At 37.2% G+C, this 14625-nt stretch overlaps 1 protein-coding gene across 1 annotated transcript; it reads left to right on the forward strand.

Moving 5' to 3' along the window:
* Positions 1–288: 288 nt before the first annotated feature.
* LOC141289264 (tumor necrosis factor ligand superfamily member 10-like) lies at positions 289–14287 on the forward strand. The gene is made up of 5 exons (XM_073821358.1): positions 289–755; positions 7391–7540; positions 8957–8993; positions 9186–9278; positions 11264–14287. The coding sequence occupies exons 1-5, from the start codon at positions 501–503 to the stop codon at positions 11719–11721; spliced, it is 993 nt and encodes a 330-aa protein (XP_073677459.1). The 5' UTR covers positions 289–500; the 3' UTR covers positions 11722–14287.
* Positions 14288–14625: the final 338 nt, after the last annotated feature.

Genomic DNA, 14625 nt, shown 5'->3' on the forward strand with positions numbered 1-14625 from the left:
ATTAACTATTTGGGTACCAACTTTCTTCAAAACATCTTCTGTTGTGTATAAAAGAAGAAAGAAACAAGGTTTGAAATAAGTGGGTGACTAAATGAACCATATTTAGGTGGATTGTCTCTCACTCTGCGATGTTTTGTAATTTATGAGTGATAAAGCCTAATTATTTTATTATTTTACTACAGCCCCCACAGCAGGTGAAAATATGTATTGCACATGTTAACAGGTAACACGGGAGGCATGAGGCGGTGTCAAATGAAAACCGAGACGGCAGGATGGAGAGCGGATGATAGTGTATTGCGTCTATCGCCAAACTCTTTTCAGCTGTTATTCCGCGCAGCTGCTTGTTTTTACAGCTACATCGCTAACCTATTGTCGCTAAAACTCGAAGGACTGGAACCTCAATTTGCCATTAAGATGATATTCTTGTCATTCAAACCTATTTATCACCTCGGACTTCTTGTGTGTGGTGGTAGGTAACTTATCAAACTTATTTAGTTGAGATGGACATGGATTCTGCAGCCCCTCCTCAGTGCGTGCTGGAGTCATTCGACAGGAATGCCGCCGCATCCGAAGGCAACTCCGAATATTTACAGTCTGTTAGTAGCGAATCGAGCTCATTCATCATGGTTCAGCCTAAAAATCGTCTGGAAGTGCCATCTAGGTTGTGGGTGACAGCGGTGGTGGTCATCGTGATTGTCCTTCAAGTTGCCTCGACCACAGGACTCTTCATATACTTGAACATGTCAATGGCACAGGTAAACTTCTTGCAACGGAGTTGTAATGCTTACAGTATATTGTTGTTATTATGAACAATGATTTAAAGACATTTTATGCATTGTCTATATCACTTTAAACTTCATACTATAAAACTCTTCCACATGTATATAGCCTAATTTTCCCATAACATCCTGCAGAACTGAAGCTCTTACATTGTATAATCATAATGGAGATCATATGGAAATGGCATTAAAGCTTTTTCTAACCCTGCAGGCTGACATGCTGTCATCTTGGTATCAGTTTACAAGTTTTCATTGTGTCAGCACTGCTTTTTCTCTGAGTATAGTCTTGAGATGGTGATTTCTGCTTTTATTTAGCTGCCAGAAGAATTAGGTCATGGATCTTTGTCATAAAGTTTTGATGTGAATAAATTTTGCACATAGAATTGCGAAATTCTTAACCAAAGCTTGCTTTGTATTAATCTAATCTCTGCTAAGAGCGTTTGTATGGTTTCCTTTGTATTCTGACACCTTATTTATGTTTCGTGTGGGAAAGTTGTCAAACTCTTGAAAGAAAATATCCCATGAGGCAAGCTGCATAATGGACTGAATGGTAATGATTTTATGTGTTATTGGTTATATTGTTTCAGCAAATCTTTGTCATTTACATAAAATTCATTTATTAATCTCATAATAAAATGATTGGTTAAGGACTTTTCAGAAGGCTAAAATGGTTTTGGAAACTCCCCTCAAAGATAAACAAAGAATTAGGGCTCTCTACCAGCATAAATACAAACTTTAATTAAATCTGAGGAAGGCTGTCAGGTTTAATTAGCATATTAATTACTTTCCAATCCTCTCCTTTATGAGAGCTCTAGGTCAGTGGTTTTGAAGAGGGGGGTTTTGCAGTTTGCTTTGTGAGGAGCACAGTAGTCACAATACACAAGGGGTCCTGAAAACAATAAACTGTGCCAAAATGTTAACCGCAGAAGCCTTAGTTTCGATATCTGTACCAACATAGTCTGTTTTTTTCTAGAAGATTTAGGCATTAGGCATTTAGAAGATTTTCTTCTTCTTATATATTTTTGTGTTCTCTGTCAGAATAGTTGTCCATTGTGGGAATTTGTTTGTTTAGCCCCCAAAGGCCTTTTTTTAGTGTGTGGCTATAGTAGAACATGCAGAGCAGAGCGTGATAGTGACTGGAAAAGGCTGTTTTCTGATATTATTTTGATATTTTTAACCCTTCTAAGCTTTTCAAAAAAGGGTCACACTTTTGTTTAAATACTGTAGCTAATTCCCAGCTAAGAACGTTTTGCTAACATTACACTAACTGAAATGAAAACGTTCTGGAAGGTTTTTAATTGTTTGAACCAAGTTTTTTAATGTTTAAGGAATATTTTTTCTTGGTTATATGAATGTTACAGGAACATCCCAATCTATTATTGTCAAAATGTTATGAGAACCTTATATTTAAATGTTCTCTCTGCATTTAAACTCCCATATTTTATATTATGAGAACATTTTTTGCTGATTAGACAAACACTCCCTTTAATCTTTTATACCTGTTATTACAGTGTTATTTCTTAATGTTATGTAAACGTTTGAAACGTCCAGTTTTTTAATGTTTGAGGAACATTTTTTTGTTTTATGTGAACATTACAGGAACATCCCAAACTACCATTGTCATAATGTTATGAGCGTATAAAACCTTTTCTATCATTATTATGAGAATGTTTCTTAAACACAAATGCTGTAAGAAGGTTTTTTCTTTAACTATTATGACAACCTCAATCGTGTACAAATAGCATCAAAAGACCATTCCAAGAATGTTGTTCTAAGACCGTTTTCTCTTACCATTAGGAGAACCCAGGGGCGTAGATTTAGGGTGGACGGAGGGGATGTGTCACCAATATCCTCCGACCATTGAAATGTCCCCACCAATAATTTAATCCACTTAAAAAAAAATTGCGCTGTCAACATTAACCTAGACAAATGCAGTGGATTTTTTTTCCTGTGCAAGAAGGTGTGTTGGGTGACATATATGTGAGGATGGCGGCAGCAAAAAAAAAAAAAAAAAAAAAAGAAGCTGGACATGAGGAGCTTTTTTCAAAGAAAAGTAAGTCACTTCAAGTTCGCTAGTGAATCCATCAAAGTCCATCAAAGTAACGACAACAGTTAACGTTAATGCTAGTGGGTTTTTTTTTTTTACCGCTTTGACGCATATTCATTATAGCAGGGCAGGCTATAGTCTGCGAATACGGACTTAAAACTAACAGCAGATTAAACAGCTAAATGTAAAAGTATAAATAATGATCCCTGCCAGTACTCCTAATCTAATGACGACTATTTGTCAGAAATCAGTCTTGTGAAAGAAATTGATATGCTACATACTAATATTGCCATTGTTGTACAAATAACATTCAAAGAACATTCCGAAAATTTTGTTCTGAGACTGTTTTCTCTTACTATTACGAGACCCTCAATCGTGTAACAGCAAAAAGAACGTTCCGAAAATGTTATAAGAATGTTTTCTCTTAACATTACGAGGACCTCAATCGTGTACAAATAACAGCAAAAAGAACGTTCCGAAAATGTTGTTCTGAGACTGTTTTCTCTTACTATTACGAGACCCTCAATCGTGTAAAAATAACATCCAAAGAACGTTGCGAAAATGTTGTTCTGAGATTGTTTTCTCTTACTATTACAAGACCCTCAATCGTGTAAAAATAACATAAAAAAGAACGTTCCGAAAATGTTATAAGAATGTTTTCTCTTAACATTACGAGGACCTCAATCGTGTACAAATAACATTCAAAGAACGTTCCGAAAATGTTGTTCTGAGACTGTTTTCTCTTACTATTACGAGACCCTCAATCGTGTAAAAATAACATCCAAAGAACGTTCCGAAAATGTTGTTCTGAGACTGTTTTCTCTTACTATTACGAGACCCTCAATCGTGTAAAAATAACATCCAAAGAACGTTCCGAAAATGTTGTTCTGAGACTGTTTTCTCTTACTATTACGAGACCCTCAATCGGTAAAAATAACATCCAAAGAACGTTCCGAAAATGTTGTTCTGAGACTGTTTTCTCTTACTATTACGAGACCCTCAATCGTGTAAAAATAACATCCAAAGAACGTTCCGAAAATGTTGTTCTGAGACTGTTTTCTCTTACTATTACGAGACCCTCAATCGTGTAAAAATAACATCCAAAGAACGTTCCGAAAATGTTGTTCTGAGACCGTTTTCTCTTACTATTACAAGACCCTCAATCGTGTACAAATAACATCAAAAAGAAGGTTCCGAAAATGTTATAAGAATGTTTTCTCTTAACATTACGAAGACCTCAAACGTGTAAAAATAATATCCAAAGAACGTTCCGAAAATGTTGTTCTGAGACTGTTTTCTCTTATTATTACAAGACCCTCAATCATGTAAAAATAATATCAAAAGAACGTTCCGAAAATGTTGTTCTGAGACTGTTTTCTCTTACTATTACGAGACCCTCAATCGTGTAAAAATAACATCCAAAGAACGTTCCGAAAATGTTGTTCTGAGACTGTTTTCTCTTACTATTACGAGACCCTCAATCGTGTAAAAATAACATCCAAAGAACGTTCCGAAAATGTTGTTCTGAGACTGTTTTCTCTTACTATTACGAGACCCTCAATCGTGTAAAAATAACATCCAAAGAACGTTCCGAAAATGTTGTTCTGAGACTGTTTTCTCTTACTATTACGAGACCCTCAATCGTGTAAAAATAACATCCAAAGAACGTTCCGAAAATGTTGTTCTGAGACCGTTTTCTCTTACTATTACAAGACCCTCAATCGTGTACAAATAACATCAAAAAGAAGGTTCCGAAAATGTTATAAGAATGTTTTCTCTTAACATTACGAAGACCTCAAACGTGTAAAAATAATATCCAAAGAACGTTCCGAAAATGTTGTTCTGAGACTGTTTTCTCTTATTATTACAAGACCCTCAATCATGTAAAAATAATATCCAAAGAACGTTCCGAAAATGTTGTTCTGAGACTGTTTTCTCTTACTATTACGAGACCCTCAATCGTGTAAAAATAACATCCAAAGAACGTTCCGAAAATGTTGTTCTGAGACTGTTTTCTCTTACTATTACGAGACCCTCAATCATGTAAAAATAACATCCAAAGAACGTTCCGAAAATGTTGTTCTGAGACTGTTTTCTCTTACTATTACGAGACCCTCAATCGTGTAAAAATAACATCCAAAGAACGTTCCGAAAATGTTGTTCTGAGACTGTTTTCTCTTACTATTACAAGACCCTCAATCGTGTACAAATAACATCAAAAAGAAGGTTCCGAAAATGTTATAAGAATGTTTTCTCTTAACATTACGAAGACCTCAAACGTGTAAAAATAATATCCAAAGAACGTTCCGAAAATGTTGTTCTGAGACTGTTTTCTCTTATTATTACAAGACCCTCAATCATGTAAAAATAATATCCAAAGAACGTTCCGAAAATGTTGTTCTGAGACTGTTTTCTCTTACTATTACGAGACCCTCAATCGTGTACAAATAACATCAAAAAGAATGTTCCGAAAATGTTATAAGAAAGTTTTCTCTTAACATTACGAAAACCTGAATCGTGTACAAATAACATTCAAAGAACATTCCGAAAATGTTGTTCTGAGACTGTTTTCTCTTACTGTTACGAGGCCCTCAATCGTGTACAAATAACATCCAAAGAACATTCCGAAAATGTTGTTCTGAGACCGTTTTCCCTCAGACAATGTTGTTATAAGAATGTTTTCTCCTATAGAGAACCCAAATCACGTACAAATAACATCAAAAGAGCGCTCCATTCTGTAAATGTCGTTCTAAGACTGCTCGCTTCCAGGAACTTTGAGCTGCATCAAAACGCTAGGGAAACACCTTCAGCATGACGCTCTGAATAACGTGTAATCAGTCCAGTGAAAGTTCTAGACGTCATGGCAGGATGATGTAGTGACTAGGAAGCATAAAAGCATGTGCGTTGTCATTCAGCAAGCGCTCTGTGTTGTGTGTGGTTACTGTCCTTTTCCCGTGCCAGTTTGCACACCTTTATTTTTGAGAGTATGTCTAAAGTTGAAAGTTGAAAAGGGTGAACATAAGCAGCAGCATTTTAGATAGTGTGTTCCTCCCTACCCGCATTTTGTTATGCGAGGCAGAGCAGAGCGGCGGCTGCACTCGTGGGGTTCGTAATTAGGTCTGGTGGAGGAAATGGAGATGGGCGAATCCCTGTCTTCTTCCTCACCTGCCAGATCTACTGCCTGCTCTCGGGAATTAAAAATCGGCTCTGCAGTTTCTTTGCCTCTATCCCCTCAGTACGAGGAGCTTTTGGAGGTGGTAACTCTTGACGTCGCCAAGTTCTTTCTTTCTGTTCTTTCTGTGGTCAAGGCCACCACGTCCACGCTGTGAAGCCTGACGTTCTTTCCCAACCTTCACACTGAGGCTACAAGTGAATGCCTCGGGTGGAGCAGATGCTTGCAGGCTATCTGTCCTCTGGCACGGCATCTTCCTTGAAGGCTCTGGTGTTGCCCTCCAAGCCGCTGCGGACCACCTCAGCACTGGTGGGCAAAGGTTATAGAGCGGCAGGCTGGCACTTGCCAGAACTCAATGAAATTTGTCTCTCAGCGCCACAAAATAGACCGTCCACGCCATCGGCGTACAGACACCTGTGGTTGACCTCGTCTGAGATTAAAGAGAAAGACAGGGTCTTTCTCATGGACGCCCCGCTTGCGCCTTCTGGCCTGTTCAGTGACACCGTCAACAGTGTTGTCGACAGGAACCAGGAGGCTCATAAACAAGTGCCAGGGTTTCAGCGGTTCCTCCCTTGCCACTCTTCAGCTCGTGGTGCTGCTGGACAGGAGCAGCTAGAACAGCTAGGTCCCTAGAACAGCTAGTTTGGTCATCCTCTGCTGACTCGCTGCTTCAGGGCACCAAGCTAGCTGCTCTGGTTACACCAGGGGTCAGTCTCCAGAGACTCCCTTAGTAGACTATTTGGCAGCGTGGAAGCTTCTGCCAAATGTGTCTCAGTGTCTCTCTTACCATTACGAGAACCTCAATTGTGTACAAATAACATCAAAAGAACATTCCGAAAAAATTGTTCTGAGATTGCTGCTATCTTGTAAAAAAAAAAAAAAAAAAGGATTGTCAAAAATAACATTTTGTGATACTAAAGGCCAGTAAATGCATCTAGCATTTTATGCAGCTGCCTGCTATGAAATGGTGGGGGCTTTCGTACTTTGGACGTTTTATGTTATGGATGAATTATGTCTTAATTCATCATTTTTGTGTTTGTTCAGCATTGTGGCTGGTTTATAGATTTTATTTAACACATATTTTTGAAAATGCTTAGCCGTAGGGTCTTTTCCATTCATTTCCTATGGTCAGGCAGTTTCAACCACAGACAGCCAAGGTTTGACTTTTTTTTAAGACCACTTACACTTAGTGGGTCCAGTTTTTTTATTTTTTTGGATTTAGAGATCACAAATCTAAAAAAGTACATAAATATGCATTATACAACTATACATCTACTATTTATTTTTGAGTTATGAAATTTCTGTCATCTATTCCTAAAAAAAGAGAGATGTTTCATCACATGAGGATACGTCAAACATTTTTAAGTGGACTTGTGAATGTGTAATCGACAGGCTCGGACGCAAGGTGTTGTGGAGGAGCTGAGATGTCTTGGCCTTCTAAATGCTCTGGAGAAAGAACAGGATGTACCTGATGACCTGGTTCAGCTCTTTGGCGAGCCATGCATTAAACTGGCTGAAGGACTCAAAGCCTACATCTCCAAGGTAAAGAAATGCTGTATATTTAACAAACATGCAAGTACATCAAAAGCATGTGCTTTTAACACACAAGCCTTTACTTTAGTGATGGGAATTCAGTATGTTTATTGCATTTCTCAAGGCATTTGGACATAGAGCCCTTTAAACATGCACGTGACCAGTGGGAGACTAGCTGAAATAAACCCACTGGAAACCTTCAACACACAAAAACATTCAGCATTGATCTGTTTCTTCCTCTGGAAACTAGGTTACTTAAAGATTTCTGGTCTCTCATTAGTCATTTTTAGTCAACTATGGGTTTGCACTCAAATCAGTGAACCTTTGAACTTTATGTTATAGTTGCATATGAGTCCCTCAGTTGTCCTCAGTGTGAAAAGATGGATCTCAATATCATACAGTCATTGTTGGAAAAGGTTGAAATACACAAAAATGCAAAAAACAAAGAATTTGTGGCTTTGTTTCCAGCCAAAATATCTAAAAATTCTTAAATCAAGAAGGATTTTCTAGACGAGTAAAAATTATTGTCTTGTTTTCAGAAAAAAAGTCAAAATTAACTACATTTTTGCTTGAAACAAGCAAAATTATCTGCCAATGGGGTAAGAAAAATAATCTTGTTTTCTGTTTGAAATAAGATTTTTTTCTTACCCCATTGGCAGATTTTTTGGCTTGTTCTAAGCAAAAACTCACTTAATTTTGAGTTGTTTTTTCTGAAAACAAGAAAATATTTTTACTTGTCTACAAAATCCTTCTTGATTTAAGAATTTTTAGATACTTTGGCTGGAATCAAGACAAAAAAATCTAAGCTAGAAAAGCATTTTTTGCAGTGTGGGGAACAGCGGTCAGTTTAACTGTTCAGGACAAACATGGACTCATGAACAACTATCACTAAACAAAACAAACACCCCTTCAGATAATTCAGGTAACAACACAGAATTAAGAATCAAGGGTATGTAAAGTTTTGATCAGGGTCATTTGAATAAATGTAACTATTTTCTCTTGTGGACCATACGTTAACGTCTTTTATGTGAAATATTTTAAGTTATACAAAAACTCTTATTTTTGTATAATGATACATCCTCACCACTAGGTGTGTAAATCCAAGGAGACTGCCATATCGGCAGACTGAAGGATATAGTAAATATTTGATTTGGCCTGTTGCGCTAAAAAATGCTCCAGATAAATCAAATGTAAAATGAAGCCTATTCTTTCTCATTTGTGGCTTTAATGTTTTTGTTTCACTCTGGTGTTCCAGAAAATAGCTTGGGTTGTCTTTCTGACATGGACTTGAATGTGGAAAATGGCTTTTCCAACCATATCAGGAGGGTGCACTTCAGCAGCACCCTGTAATTTGCAGAAATTTATGTATAAACATGTCTTTTGTTTTCTGTATTTTCTCACAAAATCTTTTTTGCTCTCTTTTAGGTCACAGAAAACATAATCTCCAAACACACCTTTCAAGGTAACATGAAACCACAGGAATTCAAGTGTTTCTTCCTTTTTCGATTGAAGAAACTCTTTCTGCTGTTACCTGAACTAACCTACAGTCTCTTTTTTTATTTACTACGTCAATATTTTTAAATGACTTAAAATATATTTTCTTTTTTGCTTTGTTGATTTGTTCACCCCCTTTCTTCTTTACTGTGTTTCTCAGAAAGAGTTGCTATTCCTCCACGTACAAAAATACTCACCACTGGCAGCCCACGGCCATCAGCTCATCTTACTCTCAGAGACAGTGGACTGCAGGGTGAGTTTGCCAGCATGTTTTATGTAGTACAGAAGCCTTTACTTATGTCAGCAAAAAAAGTCCTTTGAGCTTCTACAGCTCTCTTGTCCTTCTGGAAACAATCTTAACAAACCGCTTCATTAGGAATTCAGTAACATAACAAAACATTTCTGACTTGATACAGAACTGATATCTCAAAGGAAAACAGAAACAAAATCAGTTCAACAAATGCTTTGTGATCACAAACAACTCTCAGTAGATCCCCCCGCATTCCTAAAAAGAGCCACTTGGAAGAATTATTGGGCCATGATTTGTCAAGAAAAAACGAGCTTTGCATAGTTTAGTTGAAAAAATGAAAAAAAAATTAAAGTTGAAGAACTTCACTGACATGTCGTTCCAAACGTAAGACCTTCATTCTTCTGAACACAAATTAAGATATTTTTATGAAATCCGAGAGCTTTCTGACCCTGCATAGACAGCAACATAATCAACACATTAAAGACCCAGAAAGGTTGTAAGGACATCATTAAAATAGTCCATGTGACATCAGTGGTTCAACCACTGAATGTGTCAGTTGTGTTGCTGTCAATGTCTAGATCAGAAAGCTCAAAAATACAATGTTTTGAGAAATTATTCATACCCCTCTCATTTTTTGACGTTTTTTATGTTGTTGGCTTATGTTAAACTGCTTTAAATTATTTTCCCACATCAATCTACACTCCATACACCATAACGGCAAAGCAAAAAACTTGTTTTTAACATCTTCAAATTTATTAAAAATAAAAAAAAACTTTATTGATTCCATTGCATAAGTATTCAAACCCTAATCTGGGACAGTTGAAATTTTGCTCAGGAGCATTCATATTGCTTGTAGATGTTACTACACTTCAAATGAAGTTAACCTGTCTTAACAAAAGGTCTAACAGCTAAAAACTGCATATAGAGCTCAGAAACAGGATTGCATCAAGCCATACATCTAGAGGTAAGTTCAGAACAAAGTTCTGCTGCATTGAAGGTTCACAAAGGCATGGAGTCTCTAATACCCTTAATGAATAAAGAAGTCTGAAACAATCATGACTCTTCCTAGAGCTGGCAATTTATGGACAAGGGCTTTGGTTAGATGTGTTTGGAGGTGTGGCAAGACTCAGTCCTCTCCTCAGTAAAACACACGAAAAAACACTTGGAATTTGCAAAAAAGCACCTAAAGAACTCTCAAACTATTAGAAACAAGACTCTCTTGTCTCATGAACCTCAATTCCAAGCATCATGTTTGAAGTAAACCAGGCACTGCTCTTCACTTGCAGAGTATCATCCCAAAAGTAAAGTGTGGCAGTAGCAGCCTCAAGCTGTGGAGCTGTTTTTCAGCAGCAGGGACTGAGACTTGTCAGAGTAGAAGAAAAGCTCAGTGCACCAAAATATTGAGATAGCCTAAACAAAAACCCAGTCCAGAGCATTCAGAACCTCAGACTGGGCCGAAGGTTCACCTTCCAACAGGACAATGGCCCTAAGCACACAGCAAGAGTTGCTCATAGATAACTTTGTCAATGTCACAACATGGGGTTGAACCCGATCAAACATTTCTTGACAAACCTGAAAATGCATCCGTCCCCATCCAACCTGAGCTTGAGAGGTGAAGAGTGCAAAGCTTATCACATCATAACCAAAAGACTTGAGGCTGTAAAGGTGCTTCAACTAAGTACTGAGTTAAGGGTATGAATACTTATACAATGTACTTATTTTAGTTTCTTTGATCTTTAATATATTTTCAAAGTTGAGACATTATGGTGTCAAAGCAAAAACTTTTGCAAGGCACTGTATCTTAATTTGCGTTCTGATGATGAACAAATGTCTTATAGGTCTGAAACGACATGAGGGTGAGTAATTAATGAGTGATTAATGACAGAATTTTTATTTTTAGGTGAACTGTTCTTTTAAGTAGGATTGATCAATGCTTATATACACTGAGGTGATCAAGTTTTCTTGCATCTTCTTCCTTGCTATACCAGGTACAACCTCCTTAACCCCTCAGACCGACCTTCACCAGTCTTGTCGCCATCCGGTTCGTTCCTGGGGGAACCAGAGTTTTGGTTCCCACCTGCACAACATGACCGTGTCCAACGGACGCTTGCGTATCCCTCGCACAGGCCGCTACTACCTGTACGCTCAAGTCTACTTCCGCTATCTCACCCTCTCTGTCGACGATTACCACTCAGGCTCAGTCAGCCACCAGGTGGTGCAGTGCGTCTACAAGAAGACCGCCTACGCCCGCCCTATTCAGCTCCTGAAAGGTGTGGGCACCAAATGTTGGTCTCCAGACAGCGAGAACGCCCTTCACTCTATTTACCAAGGGGGCCTGTTTGAACTTCGTGCGGGCGATGAGATCTTCATCTCCGTGTCTTCTCCCACAGCTGTGTATGCAGAAGACTCCTCCAGCTACTTCGGGGCCTTCCTGTTTGACCTCTGAGGAACGCAGTTGGGGCTTGTGGTCTCACTCTAAGGGAAAGGAAATTGTTCCTGTCGGAAACCCCATGTGGGAACCGTGAAGCACAAATAGTTTACCGTCTGATGGGTTCGAAAGACCAAACCACTCGGAAAACCAGTTCGTTATTGTGGTCTGAAGACTTAGCTGAATTTTAAGATTCAGTAGAGTGATAAACTCTGGACTCGCCTCTGAATGGGCAGATCGTGCGCATATCCGTAATGGCTTTGCGAAGACGTTTTTTGCAAAGAAGGAAAAGCTGAAAATGAGGATTATGACCATCACTATTTAAAGGATTAGTTCACCCAAAAATGAAAATTCTGTCATTAATTACTCACCCTCATGTTGTTCCAAACCTGTAAGACCCTTGATCGTCTTTGGAACACAAATTAAGGTATTTCTGAGGAAATCCGAAAGCTCTCTGACCCTCGTTCACAGGAAGGGTCCTACCAAGTTCAAGGTCCAGAGAAGGTACCAAGAACATTGGCAAAACAGTCCATGTGACATCAGTGGTTCAACCTTAATTTTATAAAGCTATGAGAACACTTTTTGCGCGTAACCAAAAAATAACTTAATTCAATAATTCTTCTCCTTTTCGGACCTTGATTGGGTAGGACCCTTGCCATCTATGGAGTGCAAAGCTCTCGGATTTCATCAAAAATATCTCAATTTGTGTTTTAAAGATGAACAGAAGTCTTACAGGTTTGGAACGACATAAGGGTGAGTAATTAATGACAGAATTTTCATTTTTATTGCTTTAACCACATGAAAAGCCTAAATATCTTGTTCAAATTAAGACTTTTACTTTCAACAAATGCACAGAACATGGTGCAAGCTGCTACTTGTGCACACAAACCATGCCATCTTTTTTTTTTTTTTAATGTTATACTGTTTATGCTGTTCATTCTTTTCTAAAGAGACGGTCTGGGGCAGTGTGAGCAATCATGGACCAGAAGTCTCCAGCTAATTAAAGGAAATTGTTTTGTGGGAAAGCGCTATGCCACACATACAGCTTTATGAGTCAAACCTATGTCATTCGCTGATGTCTGAAGTCCAATAGTTTAGAGCCAAAAACAGGATAAGATGACGAGTAAGACTCCGCATGACTCAAATTTGACCCAGATTTATCAAAACAATCCGAAGTTAAACTAACATTTTTCAGAGAATAGTTTTTCCCCCTGAAGCTTCTAATTTATGTCCCTGGAGCACAAAACCACAAAAAAGTAGCATGGATATATTTGTAGCAATAGCCAAAAATACATTGCACTGCTGAAAATTATCGAACCATTATGATATTAAGTAAAGCTCATGATCCACGAAGATATTTTGTAAATTTCCTACCGCAAATATTTCAAAACGTAATATGCATTGCTAAGAACTTCATTTGGACAACTTTAAAGGTGATTTTCTCAATATTTTTGATTGCTTTTGCACCCTCAGAATACAGATTTTCAAATAGTTGTATATTGTCCTATCCTAACAAACCATACATCAATGGAAAGCTTTATTCAGCATTCAGATGATGTATAAATCCCAATTTCCTAAAATGTACCCTTATGTTTTGTGGTCCAAGTTGTTCCACATTTAAATATCCAGGAAAGACAGACAACATGAGGAACAACATTCATCACCAAATATCGTGATCCACACCAAAAAGAAACACTGAACAGCATGTTACATGTTATTATATTTCATGTAGTGCTTACAAATAAATTACAATGATAATGTGACATTCATATTTAACACTAATGGAAGATGCTGACATAAAAAAAAAAAACAGTTTACACAATTTAAATTATAATGAAAGTATAAAAATACCCAACAATGATTGCGCACAACCATTACATATTTTCTCAACAATAATTAGTACACAATGCTCTAATAAAGTGGCCCTTTATTTATCAAAATGAGTGGCATTTTGATAAAAAATGGAAATACTCTGAAAGTTAGCTAAGGACTGGGAATCAACCAAGCTAATGTGCCACTGGAGGAGTTTTAAGTATTTTCTTTATTTAGTTGTTAGCATTCACTCTGTGTCCCACTGTGAGATTCATAAACATAGTATGGTGTGATATGCTAGCAGAGAAATGCAAATTATTTTAAAGAGGTCGAGCCAGACAGGCTTTAAATATTAAAATGGAAACATCTGGGTTGATGCGTATAATAAAATGACAATTCAGATGACTACATATTGCATGCTCAGGTTACATTTGGACATGCATGTGATAGGAATATAAATGATACAGGCAATGCATACAAGCAGCATTTGGTAATTGAGAAAACTTGCGTACCTTTCAGTCAAGCTTCAGGAAATGTTCATTATATGATGATTAGAGATTGTAATATGAGAAGGTATTTAGAATTAACAGAATAATGTAATGCCATTTTGCATCGATTGCACGTACATGCGTCCAAAAATAATGCCAACCTAACTTGCATAGGGAAATGCTACATAATGTGTGGTTTTAACAGCGGTATTACAACATTTAATAACCACATATACAACTGATCAAAGGTTTCGGGTTAAGTACGTTTTTTTTTTTTTTTTTTTTTTTTTAAGAAATTAATACTTCTATTTAGCAAGGATGCAATAAATTGATCAAAAGTTACATTAAAAACATTATCTTAGTATATTTATTAGTATAGATTTACAAATAAATGCAGCCTTGGTGAGCATAAGAGACTTGTTTTAAAAACATTTAAAAAAGCTACTGACCCCAAACTTTTGAATAAAGTCTAAATGTTTAGAGAATAAAGTCAAAATTACGAGAATAAAGTTGAAATAAATTATGAATAAAGTCGAAAATTTTCAGTCAAAATTACAAGAATAAAGTTAAAATGTTTTGAGAATAAAGTCTAAATTTCGAGAATAAAGTCAATATTTTGAGT

This window comes from Garra rufa, chromosome 17 (assembly GCF_049309525.1).
Source record: "Garra rufa chromosome 17, GarRuf1.0, whole genome shotgun sequence".
Classification (NCBI taxonomy): domain Eukaryota; kingdom Metazoa; phylum Chordata; class Actinopteri; order Cypriniformes; family Cyprinidae; genus Garra; species Garra rufa.